We start from the raw sequence: 17,048 nt of genomic DNA, 5'->3' as shown, positions 1-17,048 counted from the left end.
AAACCCTCTACTTCAAAGAAACTTAATTTCAGACAAAATCTAATTTGAAAAAAGAAAAAGACAATTGATTTTCAATAACTTTATTAAAACCATATTGTGACACAGACCAGAACACTTACAGGGCACACAACAGAAATAAATACCATCATGTGTACAGCGCTCGTTGTCAAACAGGCTTATTGCAGCTGGCTTTTGATTTATGTCATTGGGAAAAGAGAGATGCATGCTATGTCATCAGACACCAGTAGTTGGGCTCAGTGTGCCATCAACCCTGCCTGCTTTTGACTGAAGTGCTATTCCTCAAACACTTCACCTGCTCTGATACACATTCAGACTGCATCTCAATCTGAAGCAATCTGCTCCCATTCAGCTTGGCTCAGGGAGGTGTTACGCTTGATTTAGTCAAGGTCCATCTCAGGCTTGTTTTCTGTCTCGGAGGTGGGGTTGCCTGTGTTCTGGGTCGTTCCTTTGTCCGCGGTGTCTTCTGGGGCTTTCTCCTGTCCATTGACGGGCCCGTTTTGCTCCGCGGGCGTTTCCTCCTTTGGAAGCTCTACTTTAGGCTTGGGCTTGGTGACAATAGGGTTGCAAACAGAGAACAGCTCCTGGAAAATTAAACCAAAAATACAAGACATAAATTAAATACATTTGCTTTATATGTACAAATATCTGACCTCAATTTAACATCGGAGCAACGGGCAATGAAAGGCTAGAAAAGTCTTTTTTTTTTTTAGGTGTCAGGGAAGGGAACAGGTAGATGCAAGACTGAAAAGATCAACAGACTGGTTTTATTGAATATATTTTACATTGCATTTAGTTGCGTCTTATTTTTCAATTTCGTGGTAGAGTTTGTCTTAACAGGAAAGTCAGATAAATGCTACATGGGCATGGACCCTCTGGTACTGCAGATACTCCAGACATTGTCATTCCCATGTTAAAATAACTAAAAGTAAATGGATTGGGGGGTTAATTATGTGGTAGGAACAACACCGACTCAGTGCTGCCAGATCGTGTTCTTAGTACAGCCAATGACCGCCCCAAAATAGTCACATTTATGTCCATCACAAGTAAAATGGTATCACCCAACAGCCCTTCTGTAAGCATCCTTAGTTTAAAACATTCCTTCATTAAGTTTACCATTTAATTGTAGCAAGATATATACAGTTGTCTTGAGATCAAGTTACGTATGTCCTCATTTATTTATCCCTGTATTCATACGAATATCAATATAAAGTGTCTGTACGGTAGTCAAGTGGGCGGTCCTAACATCACACTGAAGCAGGATTGGTCAGCTGGGTGAAGCAGACAGAAGCGGAGTAGATTTACAAGACATCGCTGCCAGCCATCCTGCTTTAGACGGACGTCAAAGACCACTAACTTCTTAACATACTGACAGAAATTAAGGCAGAAATGCCTAAATCAATCAATTTAAGAATACAGAATTGCACCAATACGGTCTTATGAATTTTCTTTGTTCTGGCAACACTCACCCTTGTTTTTGCTTGAATATCTTTGACTTTGACGGAGGGATCCACTGTTAGGCTCTGTTTGCTCTGCTGGTTCATGGCGCTGTTCATCCAGATCATCGCATCACTGGCCAGTTTGTCCACTTTGGAGACGTCTGCCTCATCCAAGTGGTCGTACTGTTCTTCCTGAAAAAACAAAACCAAAATCAGCATTGGATGACAAACAAATAAATGTGTATGGGGTAAAAACCATCCGTAAAGTGACAGCAATGATATGTCGAGAATATTTATTGGTGGTTTTACCTTCATTTTGAATGCTTCCACAAATTTCATGTACATCTGGATTTGTTTTCCCAACTCCTCAAAGGCTTTTGGTCTCTCTTCAGCCTCTGTATACCTGTCCTGAATAGGCTGGCCCAGTTTCTGCAAAACGTGAGAGGTTTAAGTCACCTAGTTTATAATGTCAGCTACACAATATAGGGAGGCAAAAAAAAGACAAGAAAAAAAAAAAAAAAAAGGGAGGGAGAAATCTTTTAAGTCGCGATTATTACCTTTAACTCTGCCAGTCTATCAATGTACACCTGTTTGGGTTGGTCCTCTCCATCTTCATACAGCCAGTTCTCAGTATCCTCCAACTTTAACGACAATGCATCTCTTTCCTGAACAGATAAAAAAAAAAAAAAAAAGAAAAGTTTGTTTAGGGTCTGTTTACGAGCACCAACCCTCATTCACTTAGGAGTCGGCAGCACTCACAGATTCCCCGACAAACTTCTCCAGCATCCCGTGGAGTTTGTCCCTCATGTCGTACACGTACTCTTCTACATTATTCTTGGCGTCGTTCCTCTCCTTCTCCAGCTTGTCCTGCATGATCATCTTACCCTGGGGAGAATTCAAACAGCAACTGTAACGGCTAAACACCTCAAAATAGATTGGGTCATTAAAGACGATAGTAATATCTGTATATGTGGGCGCCTGGAAGTTTTGTTACCTCATTTTCCACAAAAAGATTAAGCATGTCGTCAGCTAGCTGCCACTGTGGACTGTTCTCAATCGGAAGGTCAAGGACTTTTGTTTTGACTTTGGGTTTTTTGGCTTGAGGGGGCTGATCGGACTTCTTCTCGCTCTTGCTCTCCTCTGTGGCAGTCTTGGAAAAAAATAAAAACAAAGGGTGGGTCACAAGCGAGATCATTAAAATAGCATTAAACACGGCAGTAAGAAACTCAGATATAGATGCACCTTTTGTGAACTGGGACTGACTCAAGTGTAAAATGAGTACGTTTGTGTGTAGAATCTGATGTTACGTAATGAAAGTCCTGTGATAAAAAGTCAAACACAATTTCTTAAATTTGGCCATTTCCACATTCTTTTCTCATTCCATCCTTCAAAATGTGAATCAAAATCTGTTGATAGAAACCAGACTTTTGCATCAGAGAGGTTCAGAGTCAACTGTGGGAATTTTAAAGGCTAATTTGATTTCATTATACAACTTCATTTCACACACAAATGGGAGTGCTGTTGGCGTTGGGTTTTTACCTCCATCTCCTCATTCTCGCGTGGCGCCTTCTCATCCGGTTCTTTGGGACTGTCTCCCTGACCCTGCTCCTCCTCCTGATCTGTTTGCATCTTGCTCTGCAGAGAGTTAACGGACAAACACATGTGGTTCGTCTCCAGGAACAAAGTGCAGCTCATAGAATTTCAGGAATGTAGCGCAGGACCTTCACCACATAGTTTTGACGGCATAATTCATAATTTATGTCAGGGTAAGGGATGGAGGGTTGGTCAAAATGTATAAAATAGACCCTTCATCAGGTGCTGTACCTCTCCATCTTTGTCATTGGCCTGTTCAGTTTCCATGGGCTCCTCCGTCTCGTCAGACTTCAAGACCTCCACTAGGGAGGCGCTGGACACACTGAAGATGCCATGGATGTTCACCCGCACCTTGACTTTCACCTTAGAGCTCTCGCCAGATGCCTGAGGGACAACCTTCTGGATCAAGAACTGGCCTGTAGGGAAGACCAAAAATGAAGAGTTACGGCCAAATTCAACAGCATATTGTATTTGCAGAAGTATCTCTCGGGGTTTTTAATCTTTCGTATGCTTACCGATGGTGGGATCAGGGTAGGGCAGCTCTTTAGGGTTATTGTAGTAGGCTTCCAATGAGAAAGGCTCTCTCCGGTAGAACGTCAACACTTTAGAGAACGGCGCAGCATGGTTCAGTGGGAATACCTCGCAATCACTGCAACAAAACAAGCACAACAACATAATTACACCCAATTTACAAGTGAAGACACCAACAGAGCAGAAGTACAGTTTTTGGGTTCTTTTTTTTTTTTTTTTTTACCTCACACCCTCCTCGACAGCAGAATGCCACTTCAAGGAGATGGGATAGGGAACGATGTCTGTGATGGAGAATTCACGCACTTTGAAGGCAGGTGACAGTATTGCACACTGTGGAGACACGAGCAGCCATGAAGAGACGCTTACTAAAGCTAGAAGCTTTGCCACGTGCTCTTGAGTGACAATTTTCCAAAACAAACAACAGGAAGGGCTGAGGACAGCTTTTTAAACAGTGACATACCTGCAGAGCACATCCTCGGGCCACTGCTTCGTCAGCATTCAGTGTGGTGCTTAACTCCTTCCCGAAGAATTTGCTGATTCGCTCTTTGACAGCTGGGATCCTGGAGGCCCCGCCCACGATCTCTACTGCATAGATGTCTTCCTTTTTCAGTTCTTCAGGAGCATAAGAATCATTGCATGACACATTAAGAGACTTGTTTTTCCAAGTCAAAGAATAAAATGAAATGGGATTGATACTCACTGGTTTGTTCCAGCAGACGGTGCAGCGGAGGCTCGACTCTGCTCAGAATACCAGCACACATCTCTTCAAACAGACCCCTTGGAAAGGAGAACAAGATAAGTTCAGTCTTAAAAGGAAACCTAACAACAACAAAAACAAAACAAAAAACAGAAGATGCAAACCTAAACATGCCATGCAACAAGTGACTTCCTCTTGGCCCACCTGTTCATTTTTCCAGTGACGTCAATGTCATTCATGAAGCACTCGATGTTCAGCGGCAGGTCAGAGGAGTTGGCGCTCATGAGTTTTTTCAGTTTTTCACACTCCTGGAAGAGCCTGACCAAAGCCCGGGGCTTGGACTTCACGTCAAGCTTGTACTTCTTGCCAAATTCCTCACAGAAATATTTGACTAGTACCTCATCGAAATCCTTTCCTCCCAACTCGGGGTCACAGGCTGTAGCGAGGATCTGAGACATGAGGCTCAAAATTAGTTGGAGAAATGACACCAAGCCCGACAAGGCACACAGTGTGTGTTTGTAACATCCTGCTCTGACTACACACCTTGAGTTTTCCTTTGTTAAAGGCACAAACTGATGTCTGGAATCCAGAATGGCCGAGGTCCACAAACACCACATTCCTGGCCTTCTCCTCAGGAGGAGGAAGATCCTGCTTATAGATCCCGTACGCTAACGCCACTGGAAGGAAGAAAGTTACGCTATTAATTAAGTACTGGGATTAATATCACAACATTTCATGAGTGATGTTGACCTGCGGCAGTGAACATGTCACAGCAGGAGAAGAGCAGGATGATATGGATGAAGGCTGAATTCCATTTCCCTACTCCCTTTTGCTAATCTTACGCTCGTCATCATCGATCGCCTACATCAGGAACTTGTATTAAAACCCTTTAACCCTCTCATGCACAACTATCAATCCAGCTTTGTGTCCACTGTTCATGCTGCATTCCAACTTGTCAGTACGTTGTGTGTTCCTGAATCAGAACCGATCCAATTAAATATACTGAATTCTTTTAGTATGTGTCTATAAAATAGACAGATTTTTGAACGGATGAGCACTACTGGCCCTACTGAGACACTCATGACAGTTTCACAGCAGGGAAATTTTAAAAAAATCCATTTTACTGTCTCGCTGTTAGCAGATCGTGACATCACATTTAAAGCCGTAAGCACATATTATTTCCTGGTTGTACAGAATAATGGCGATTAAAAACAAAACATTATTTTCTCAGCAGACAAAGATGTGTTTGATGTACAGCGTAATTAAAACAACAAAACACCTACTTTCTTATTTTAGTAATTCAAGATAATTAATCTCATTGCAACTAACTGGCTATACACTGAGGGCTGAAAGCATTCGAACAGAAATACTTTATAACAGCAGGTGATAAAGACATAGGACCCAGATGTTCATGGGACTGAACCATCGTTGATGTTATTAGCGCACATTCTGATCAAAAATACAGACCTGCAGTTGTCTCATTCATAAGCCTCAGGCAGTTGAGTCCAGCGATCTGTGCAGCATCTACTACTGATCTCCTCTCAGAGTCTGTGTAGTAGCAGGGAACCTGGTTGCAGGAAAACAACACTTGAAATAGATGGATTCGCTATATCTTAAAGACCCTTCCTCTGTCTGTCTGAGCCTCTGGAGGTGCATGTAGCTCTGCTCAGCTGCTGCCAGGGCGGCTACTGCTTCCAATTAAGATTCTGCTGTGATTTAAACTGCTGAAGTATCACCGGCTGTGTCGCTCGCTCTCTTTTTCAAGAGCTAATGTCTCTGGGGATCTCTGTGATTCTTATCTATTCAAACAGTATACTGGACAGATCTTCCGAAACAAGGCAGTGCTTCCTTAAGACTTAAAATGTCGGTCAGCAACAAGTACACTTGCGTCACATCTCTTTGTGTTCTGGGAAGTAAAGTTGAGAGACGCGCAGGGGCTGAAGTTGGGTGTAGCCTTGCAACTATTACATGACTGCATCAGACCTGCAATAATAATGATAACAAGTCTCATCAGGCAACACAGGTGAAACACGTGTGGGTGGAGCATGGGTGTGTGGGGGCTGAAGCTAGGGTGCGCTCATAGGGGAACTAAACAACTACAACATGAATTAAAACTTGAAACAATACCCTGCCGTGTGATACTTACAGAGACGACACAGTCGGCCACCGGCTTCTTCAGTGCACTTTCTGCCGTCTCTTTCAGCTTGGTCAGCAGCATGGCAGTTACCTGTTCAATACTGAACACCTTCTCTTCCTCCATGTACATGACCTTTAGAGACAAAAGCCATCACCGCCGGTTCAGTGGGTGATGAGGACACAGAGGCAAAAAAACCCAAAAACGATCCACCTTGAACTCAGGCTACACCGTAACTCCGAAAATTACAATCAATCCAAACATCTATGCAATTGTATTTCTGCACGCCAACAATTCTGCCACATTTTCACTGGAGATTTTTACCTCCTTCAATAAGTGACAGTGCAACAATATACCATGTTATGTAGAGGCAGGAGAGAATGAGGGAGTGACATATGAGCGGGGCAAGCAAACGAGAGACAACAGCAAGTTAAGACAAGAGACGCAAATTGATCGAATGCTCATTCAAGCTAAAAGCAGGAGTGTTCACTTGCTGCTGTCCAAAGTTCATGGGCTGCTCCTTCAGCAGGCACCATCGTATATTTTTCTGTTGCTATTGGATAATTGAGAGAAATAAGTACTCATTTTGATCAAAGTCTTGATCTCAATCACAAAAAACAAACCTGCATTCTGAATTTATTCATAGCTGTGCAGCCCAGCTTCAAATATACACTTGCTATTATCTCCAACAGTCATTTTCTTCCAAAAAAAAAGCACCTTTTTCCAGTTATCAACCTCCAGGGGGGGTTGAAGAAAACAAAACCTGTACTCAGGGTCATGCTTGATTCTGATTAACTATTCTTCTGAGAACTAAAGAATGTAAGTGTAGGTCAAATGATTTCAATATGAAAGAATCTCATATAAAAACTACAAGCAGTGAGCACCTCCATAGGATTTATCACATTCAAATGAATCTAAAAAAAATGTTACAAGTACTTGAATAATAATCCCAACATTCGCCTGCTTTACAACGATGTACTCTGGAGAAAGAACGCCAAGAATTAGATATGGTTCAGTCAATTTTTCCATGGGTCAGCACGATAAGTAGTTTATAAAGAATCTTCCTGAAGAGATGAATTATGATTAATCTAGAGATATCAAGCTTCTTTATTCTGTGGGAACACGATAATATCCATTTATCACATAATTATCACATAATTTCCTTTCTCAACTTCTGCACGTCAGTAAAAATAAAAATGTTGTGTTAATTTATGTAAATGCAGGTAAAGTTTAATCCAATGGAGTTGTAAATCTACCGCGGTACACATTAAGATCTATTATGCATTTAACTAACTCCAATAAAAGTCCACATTAATTTTGAATAGAGTGCGACTTTTAGAATGAGCAGAGAGGATTTAATTCTCTTTCCAGAGCAAAATGAATCCGCACTCATGCTGAGCTTTAAGACCAAAATCAACTCGATGACATTAACCGATTGATTTCTGCCAAAATCCCTCAATTAGTATTCAGTTCTCCCTCAGTTGAGTTTGTGGGAGCGTAGATTCCTCACAACTTCAACAAGACAGGAGGTACTGTGTCATAAAGTGTTGTTACTCTGCAGGCTTCACGTGGTGCATGAAGATTGTTAATAAGTACCTTACACGTTGCTGAAAAGAAAAAAGGACCCAAGAATACGATGTAATTTTAACATCCAAGCCGGCAGGCCAAATATTTACATACAGAAAGCCTCGCAATATGAGCAGTAATATTCCTCCTTCTACCTTACCTTGATCCCTGTTGTTCCTGTGGGCATTTGTGCAATATCGTAGACCAGACTGGATTTGAGGCACTGCACGTATGGGTCTGAGAACGCCCTTCCATGAAACCTCTTGAACCCTTGGACTGTGTTCTTGCAGTTTGTGACGACCTATTTTACCCCCCCCCCCAAAAAAAACAACAACAACAAAAGCAATGATATTAATAACTGATTATATTACATTTACAATTTGATCATGACATGTTTGTATTATCCATGCCAAACACTGAACATGCTCAAATGCACAGAACGCATGGGGGCCTTTCTTTAATTAAACTAATCATGTAACCCAATCACTTCCAACATACGCATACCTGGCTTTTTGCAGCTGCACCAATCGATCGATTCCGTGGTCCAAAAGAAACACATGCTCTACAAACAGAAAACACAATTCACGCCTCTTATACCATTTTGTTAGAAACAAGCTCTCTTTAATTTCCTCGATGTACTGAATGATAATCCTGTAAATGTCAGTGGTGGTGGTGACTCATGTTTATTTTTCAGCCGCTGTTTTACTGGAGTGTGTACGGATCTATCTATGGGCTGCAAAGCTAAAAATTGAGCACAATGAGATGATCAAACCGTTTTGACAGGCAGGCCGGCCTCCACCCGTTAAAGGCTCTCTGTTACACGCACGAAATAAATCAGTCACCAAATTTGACAGCTCTCTAAATGATCTCGATCATCTCATTGTGAGACCTCCCGAAAAACATTCAATATCGTGTGGCGGCACCCGGATTTCTTTCTAACACCCAAGTGTGTCGTATGAGCTAGCATTAGCTTTAGCAATCACATGCTGTTTCCTGTTGAGAAATCCGTTAGCATGCTAATTAGCAGGCTAGTTGTTAGCTTCAGTCACTCGGATGAGAGCAGGTGGATTCCTAAACCTCAAAGATACAGATATCAACGCAGAGAGGCAACACAATTGAAACAAAATAACGGTAGTTGTCGCACTTACGGTGTACACCGGTCGCTGTATTCATTAGCGACCGTTTCAATCCCTCCGGCTCTGGCTACTGCTACATAGCAGTTCATGAACCCGACGTCGAACCCGACAACTGACATCTTTTAACTGGACAATGCGATGAAAATACGAGGAAGAACAGGGGTAAAGTTCAGTGCTAAAAGTGACACAAGCAGCTACGGTGGGCTTTCGGCTAGCGGACAATGATCCACCCTTGTTCTTGTTCCATGAAGCTGGGCGGCAGCATGCGGTACAGAGGCTGATGCGAGAGAGCGGCGTTCAGGAATCTTCGGTGTGCCGTCAACCAATAGCAAGCGAGAGCAAAGGGTGACGCGCCACCCAGCGGGCAGAGACGGCATTACAGCTGGATTACCGGTTTTGGGCCGCTCCTCCGCAATGTTGCTGTATCATCCAGGTTCAACAGCGACATCTGCAGTCCTTGATGGAAAGTGTCGCACCTTACTCATCAAAATCATACCAGTTACAATGGCGTTTTACCAGCAAGCCTTGTTGCTCCTCAACGCTTGTTAGTTCAGACATCCGTTCCCCCCCGGAGGGTTCTTGAATGTGATGATTTGTGAGAAATTCTAATCAATAGAACATTTCTGCATCCACACAAACGCAATCATGTTACAAAATAATTGTCGATGTTTAGCTGTGCGGTGCTTTTTCTCATTCATAATGAAAAAAACGACTCACACTTTTCCAAGAGTTTGTATTTTTATGCTTTAAGACACAGGTAAAAACCCATTTATATATATGTGATAAATAAAACTGCTGCACTCACTTTTCTCCGCTTCATTCTGTTTCAGACTCGACCGAAACATCAACTTCATAAAGATGTTCCTCACCGCTCCACAGATATTGTGAATGTTGTTTTCTTTCTACAGCTCACATTCTAACAACACTAAAAGTGTTTCAATAGATGAGAGCTCAAGCAACTATTTAGCACAATAGAAGCATGAAAATTATGTTAAATAGAATTTCATCACACATTGCTAACTCCTTTTTTTGTCTGAATGAATCTGATAAGAAGTCATTTCACATATATTTCATGTAATCTTTATTGGTGAAACATAAAAAGTAGGAATTGAAGACACCAGTGTTCAGAAAGGTGGTGAGTGTTCATTCGTCATTCTCAAAGTCAGCAGGGTTCTTCCTCTTGGACTGCTGGTTGACCTTGTTGCACCAGGTGTAGGTAATGTACACGACAATCATCGCTGCAGAGGGAAGATCACACACACATCATTGGATCAGGACATCCACAGCCTTATTTAGATGAATCTTTGAGGCCAGAAATGAATGGTCCAGAGAACAGGACTATAAACTACATATCATAACAGTTTCATGTAATAGTATGAACAAATAATCTGATAATAGAAAACATTGTCTCACTCAACATTACACACTTGTAATGATGCACCCAGAAGTTTAAGCCTGCTATCAAAAACCAACACTGAAAAATTGATATAAAAACAGCATGGAAGAGGCCAATATAATGTCAGAGAAAAAAAACAGATGAAATTGAGTGAGGCAAGACGATGTATCGATGGCTAAAATATGAGAAACAGCTTTTAATGTAACGCAGTCCACTTAAATGCAACCACAAACAGTGAGCTCACTAATAAACTCTCCATCATACAGTTGTAAAACTCAAATGGAATATTATTCATATCAGTAGTGGCAGAAGTGAACGGAGAAATGCTGAATTTAAAGAGAAAACTCACGGGGGGCAACCTTGAAGACAGATGATCTGAACCTTCTCCACACATTGGGGATTCCCTTGATGAAGTAGTTGGGGAAAGCCCTCTGCTCAAAGGGGGAGAGACTGTATGTGATTATGTGCCTCATGTAGGCCAAGTTTCCAAATTTGGGACTCATGTTTACAGCTCACAAGGGGGCTGATCTGAAATGAGAGGACACAAGAGAGGTTAATATACAGGACAAAGAGATGAAACAGAACTGTTCAGAAAATAGGCCCATTGAAGCCATGCATGGAGATAGTCTCAAAGAGAACATAGCACTAAAAATCAAATCTAATAGTTTGTTATTTCATGGCTGATGAGATTTAAACGGTATGGCGTAAAGCCCCTTTTAATTGTAGTGAAGACATTTGAAAAATTCATGTTCCATCATTCTAGCACAACTAAAGCAATAGCTGGACGATTCAAACAGCATAAATAGGAGGTTCTCTTGAGGTGACTTCGTTGACGACTGAAAAAGCAGCTCTTATCCCGCGAAACATTAGAAATACATATAAATTATAGTTAAACTTCTTAAGATAAGCGTCTTTCTTATGATTAAACTGGCTCTGTTTCGGTGTGACGTGATCATCATTGTGTTTAGTACCCATCATAAGAGGCGTTTTTATAAGTTAAGTTGTTGGTTGCTCCACGTAAAATGATTTAATGGTGGGAAAAAGGCACTACTTGGTGATTACAGCAACACAGATGATCTTAAATAATGTTATTGCAGAACAACGACCAGGCTTGTGCTAGCAGCAGCGTCTAAATATTAGCATTAGCTTCGGTAGCCTTACGCTAGCTGCTACGTACAAACATGAGACCTTGAGACTTCTCCTCGCCTGACACGCTTGAGTCGAAGTTTAATGGACCAAAACTCAATATAGTGTTTCTAAACAAGCGATTATTTACCACATTCCACTCAAATGAGTTGAAAAAGACAACAACAACATGAAATTTATGGAGCTTACCAGCCGCAGCCCGAAAACGTTTCACTTGTATGTTTCGATGTCCAGTCGTATGTCCTTGCTTTATCTTTCAGCAGCGCAAGGACGTCAACTCTCAGGGTATCATCGCCATCTAGTGGACTGGAGTGTACCAAAGCAGAAGATAGGCTGCTGATGGAATCCAAAAAACGGCTGAACGATTCAAAAACAAAAAACAAAAAACATACCTGCAAGGATTTTAACTAATATTCAATTCAATTGCATTACAATTGTTTTTTTTTTTACCACTGAATAACTTAAACTTCAATATCTGTGATTTTTTTTTTTGGGGGGGGGGGATCTGTATCCAACAAAAATATCCTATTAATTCCAAATATCTTTTTGCTCCAATTGGAGCTGTCACCTTATCATGGAGGAGTTTGAGTGCCATAAGGACCCTAGGTGCTATGCTGTCTGGGGCATTTTGTCCCTGGTAGGGTCACCCAAGGCAGACTGGTCCCAGGCAAAGGGCCAGACAAAGAAGGTTCAAAAGACCCTTCATGAGAAGAAGAACAAGGAGTCTGTGACCCCAGCCTGGAGGGTTACCAGGGCCCTGCCCTGGAACCACGCCCTGGATAGGGGCCAGTGGGCGAGCGCCTGGTGGTCAGGCCTTAGCCGGAAAAGGTTACATGGACTCGTCCCCCTGTGGACCCACTATTCGTAGGAGGAACCAGAAGGGTCGGGTGCGGAGTGATTTGGGCAGCAGACCAAGGCAGGGGCCTTGGCTGTCTGATCCCCAAACATGGAAGCTGGCTTTTGGGACATGGAATGTCAGCTCTCTGGTGGGGAAGGAACTGGAGCTGGTGATAGACGACGACAATGACCAAGTCCAAATATGTCGAAGGTGGGGAAGCTCTGCAGCACATATTCAATTTAAAGTGGTATTGTGATCCAAGCCTTCAATATTGTGCCTTCCTGCCCTCTAAAATAAATGCACAAATCGATATTGGGATTTTGATTATTTGCACAGCTCGAGTCCAAAAATATTATCTTGTTTTTACATTCAACAAGGAATGAGTTGAGTTTTTTTTTTTACATTCAGTGTAAAAATAGCCATCAAATGTGATATCCCAGACAACAGAGTGCTTAAGATGTTCTGAGACCATTTTTACTTCTTGTTACAAAAAACAAAATAATCCGTCCATCCATCTTACTACTTATCCTGTCTGATAAGTAGTAGTACTACGGTCAATTTAGAGTATCAGTCAGCCTCTTCCCCTCTTGATGTCTTTGGACTGTGGGAGGAAGCTGGAGTACCAGAGAGAACCCACACAGGAACAGGGAGAACATGGAGACTCACACAGAAAGATCCTGTGATAGAGCCGGGGCTCGAACCCAGAACCTTCTTGCTGTGAGGAGACAGTGCGAACCACTGCACCACGTGTTGCCCAAACAAAATCATCATGTTCCCAAAATTCTACATGATACCAGTTTGGCTAACTAGTTGTATGCAGATGAAGACTTAAGTAACGCATGCTATTTTTTTTTATTTTCCAACTTTCCAGAGAACATGTCTACATATTTTCATCGCTTTGAACATTCCTATGCTGAGCACAGACACACAGTGAACTCATTCAATTTGCATAAATAGACATGACATGCATTTCGTCACATTCAACCAGTACAAATTCATAAGTGTGCAGTCAGTTCATACGAATGCAGTCACTCAGTGACCAGAAGTAATAAATACACACTGAAACCTTGACAACTTTCATTCTGGACATTATGAAGACAGCTGTCATGCAGACGGCTGCCTGTAATCTCCAGGAATAAAACGATATGTAAAAGGTTTGATAAGAGTTTGTGACTGCTTCCTCATCTTTGACCAGAACAGGGTAAACTAAAACTTGACAATTAACTGTGCTAAATTAACGAAACAATGACAGACCACCCACCCAAAATAAGTTAACAGAAAATAACTTAAAAAAATCATCCATCACACATCATCTTCAGGTGTGTCCTATTCAAAAGCATATGGGAAAGAGTAAGTGGGAGAGCAGGATGAAATTGCACCCTTTTTTGTAAGGCCTCAACAAAAAGGAAATTATTGTTACTTTTCCACAGTTTTCACAAGGATAAAATACTTTTTGTTCAAGTAAACACACCTGCTCCAGATCAAACTTATTTCATGCACAATGATTTTAGAAATTCATCAAGTCACTGAGCCTGGTCAGAGGATCCACCTGCAGTGACTGTTCGAGAGGTTTGTGGTGAGGGTCTCTGAGGCTTGGAAGGGACGAGGTACACATTCGAGTGCTGGCTTAGCGACATGTGCATCTCGTGGCAACCATGTCTTCAAACTCCTTGTAGACGTAGGAGCCGTCCTCCTCAAAGATCATGACACTCAGCGGGCTGTAATGGGAGGGGATACACGAGGGCCTCGGCACGGAGGAGTCTAGCTTCTCATATATGATATTTTGCACCATGGTGTGGACGGGTGAACCGTAGATGAAGCCCACGGTTCTTGGGCAGATGCCTCTGCAGTACCTGGGGTTATATTTGGGAGGAAAAACGATCCAATGATCCAGCTTGAGCTGGCTGAATCGCACCCTGAAATCATACAACGCGCAGTCACCTGTTGGAAATTCAGAACTTGGAAGAAGCTCAGGTAAGTGAATATCCAAGTTTTTACCACCCTGTTTGCCCTTTGCAGACTCCCTCTTCAACCTCTTCCTATGCCGGAAACTCTGGTCTGGTTTGAAAAGCATCTGCTTGTGAAATCTGTTTGCAGCAGCGGATGGCGTTTGACTGACTTTAGACTTGACCGGGGGCTTCTGGCGGGAAACTTTGCTGGTGTCATTGAGGTAAAGAAGCAGAGGAGGGGATCTCACTGTGAATTCAAGGGTTCCTTTGTGCCCATCACTCCCTGACTCCTGTTCCTCCGGACAGGTGACATTGATGACAAGGTGAATGTTCTGTTTCTGAGACTTTAGTAGCTGCTGAAGAAGCAAAGTGACATCCACCTCCACCCAGTTTGTCCCTCCCGGCCCGTGTGCAGCGGCGGTGAAGTTCACAGCTTGGTGGATGCCAGGACACAGCCGACACTGGTTGGAGTGCTCCTGCTCCTTGATGCTCAGGTAGCACACAGACTTGACGTGGTCAAAGTTGTACAGAAGGGCCGACTTCAGGAGTTGCTCTTTCTTTCTGACTTGATCAAGGCTGTAGGACAGGTCCTGCATGTAACTCTCTAGAGGGGAAATCAGAACACGCACACAAAATAGCAGCAAGTTAATGTCCATGTGTTTATAGAATAGTTTCGCTAGAGCAAAAATACTGTATGTTTTTAAACTCTTCCTATCAAATTATACAAAATTACACATCAAATTCTAAATTTATTATTATTTGACGGGTTCGATATAATATCAGGTTGTTAATGAAAATATATTATGGCCTTTTTAGTTGAAAAGTATATTTCAATGATCAAAGAACTGAAAATTAAAACATAACTGGGAAACATTAATTTTGGTTTTTTTTTTGACAAACTACGCTGCCTACTTTTATTTCTGTTTTGAAAACTAAAACCTTTTAAATGTTTATCTCACCATTTTTTTCCATTTTGGGAATAATTTGTTCAATTTGCAGCGAAATATTCAATATGAAAATAGGTTGTTCAGGCTGACATCCAACGATTAGATGTATTTAAAACTGGAGAGAAGCCTACATAAATGAATAAGCAGCTCAATATATACATCTGGTCACAGAATAGACTTTACATTACTGCTCACCTCCATTACTTCTTGCAACACATTCATCTTGTGGCTTTATCAGTCGGACTGTATTAAAGAGTTTTCTCCCGTCCAAACTCCTTTGCACTCTGGAAGACGTCTTATAAACCTCCGTCAGATATTTCATGTACTTGTGCTCAGGTTTCATCCTCTTCTTCAGCCCCGGGTTCCACCTGGAACCTCCGTGCTCCGACAGAGCTTTGAGCAGCGGGGAAAAGATGCTGCCATACGGGTAGTGAGTGAACTCGTCCAGGCTGAGTAGCGCATTGGAGCGGGCCAGAGAAGCTCTTAGCAGTGGGACGCTGCTAGTGACCAGCAGCAGTAACAGAACAAAGCGAAAACAACGCAGGACAACTGACATCAACATTTGTTATTGGGTTTTTTTTGTTGTTTTTTTCTTATAACAGCGAAACCAGTGGAAGCTTCGACACTCCGCGGAACGCTCGAGGTCAACAACGCCAAGCACGTGCAGACGCTGATCAACGTATGCGCAGGTGTTGCCAATCAACTCAACTGTCAATCATCTTTCAATCATCCCTGATCCTGTTGCAGTTACAGTCAGCGACACTACGCCTGTGGATGGAATTTCCGGTTTGTCTTCTTTCAAAATAAGAATGAAAATCATGTTGATGATGTTTTTGTTTACATTTTAGTATAAAATGTATTACCCGTGCAAACAAAAGAGGAAAATTTGAAACTTATTTTTTTCTCCAATACCAAACATGACATGTAAATGAGGGATTCCATATCAGTACCAGAGGGGAAGTGCAGACTTTATTTTTTCATGTAATATTTAATACGAATATTTGAGAGTAAAGCACAATCTCCTTATATTGAAAAGGTAACATTTTTCAGTATCTGCCATGTCATGTGACCGATAGGGACTCAAAGAACCACTTCTTTTTCAAAATTTTTGTATAATAGTATAAGTATATTTTTCCTATCAGTATTTTAGTGCAAAATGGAATTTTCATGTACTGCAAGATTTTTTTCCCCAAAATGCTTTCTGAGTCATGTGACCTAGGTACTATCAGCACAAGATATTAGCTCTAGAGGGACACTGTATTTGTTTGGGTGTGTTTTCATAAATATTAAATTTAACATGTTCAGTTTTAGATTTATTGTCGATTCTAATGTAAGATTAAGTTGGATTCTTCTATTTTTTTCGAAGGACAAATATTTTAATTTCATACAATACCAACTTGCAGCTTTCTACAAACGAAATCTCACCTTAAACCTAAATGATCTGTTTTCAAGACTCACTGCAACGTTTGTTAGCAGTGAGTCCACCAGATGTGCAGAGGAGACTTTCATTGTCCCGCTGCAAATCATCGAGGGATACGTTTTGTATCAGGTAGGGCTTCTGCTGTACTGCTCCAGTACCTGTACCTCCTTTATCAAAGCGACTAAATCTTCAGGTTATGTAGTACAAAACAAAACATCCATGAACGAAATATTATTGT

General features: G+C 41.7%; 3 protein-coding genes across 3 annotated transcripts; all 3 read right to left on the bottom strand.

Annotated features, from left to right (window-relative positions):
- Positions 1-79: 79 nt before the first annotated feature.
- Positions 80-9,425, bottom strand: hspa4b (heat shock protein family A (Hsp70) member 4b). The gene is made up of 19 exons (XM_086221523.1): positions 9,127-9,425; positions 8,483-8,540; positions 8,139-8,279; positions 6,425-6,547; positions 5,746-5,845; positions 4,822-4,955; positions 4,483-4,727; positions 4,282-4,358; positions 4,042-4,193; positions 3,805-3,911; positions 3,566-3,699; positions 3,282-3,466; positions 2,997-3,092; positions 2,452-2,607; positions 2,217-2,342; positions 2,015-2,122; positions 1,767-1,886; positions 1,488-1,649; positions 80-602 (listed from the first exon to the last, which is right to left on the bottom strand). Exons 1-19 carry the CDS (start codon positions 9,231-9,233, stop codon positions 399-401), a joined length of 2,535 nt encoding a protein of 844 aa, XP_086077649.1. The 5' UTR covers positions 9,234-9,425; the 3' UTR covers positions 80-398.
- Positions 9,426-10,178: 753 nt separating this feature from the next.
- Positions 10,179-11,961, bottom strand: uqcrq (ubiquinol-cytochrome c reductase, complex III subunit VII). Its single transcript, XM_086222622.1, has 3 exons — positions 11,846-11,961; positions 10,860-11,038; positions 10,179-10,352 (listed from the first exon to the last, which is right to left on the bottom strand). The coding sequence occupies exons 2-3, from the start codon at positions 11,011-11,013 to the stop codon at positions 10,258-10,260; spliced, it is 249 nt and encodes an 82-aa protein (XP_086078748.1). The 5' UTR covers positions 11,014-11,038; positions 11,846-11,961; the 3' UTR covers positions 10,179-10,257.
- A 1,373-nt stretch (positions 11,962-13,334) lies between these two features.
- gdf9 (growth differentiation factor 9) lies at positions 13,335-16,098 on the bottom strand. Its single transcript, XM_086221518.1, has 2 exons — positions 15,586-16,098; positions 13,335-15,047 (listed from the first exon to the last, which is right to left on the bottom strand). Exons 1-2 carry the CDS (start codon positions 15,950-15,952, stop codon positions 14,122-14,124), a joined length of 1,293 nt encoding a protein of 430 aa, XP_086077644.1. The 5' UTR covers positions 15,953-16,098; the 3' UTR covers positions 13,335-14,121.
- Positions 16,099-17,048: the final 950 nt, after the last annotated feature.

This window comes from Aulostomus chinensis, chromosome 13, assembly GCF_037954235.1.
Source record: "Aulostomus chinensis isolate RoL2024-O1b breed Wild chromosome 13, RoL_Achi_v1.0, whole genome shotgun sequence".
In the NCBI taxonomy this organism is placed as follows: domain Eukaryota; kingdom Metazoa; phylum Chordata; class Actinopteri; order Syngnathiformes; family Aulostomidae; genus Aulostomus; species Aulostomus chinensis.
This window is presented reverse-complemented; position numbering and strand designations above follow the sequence as displayed.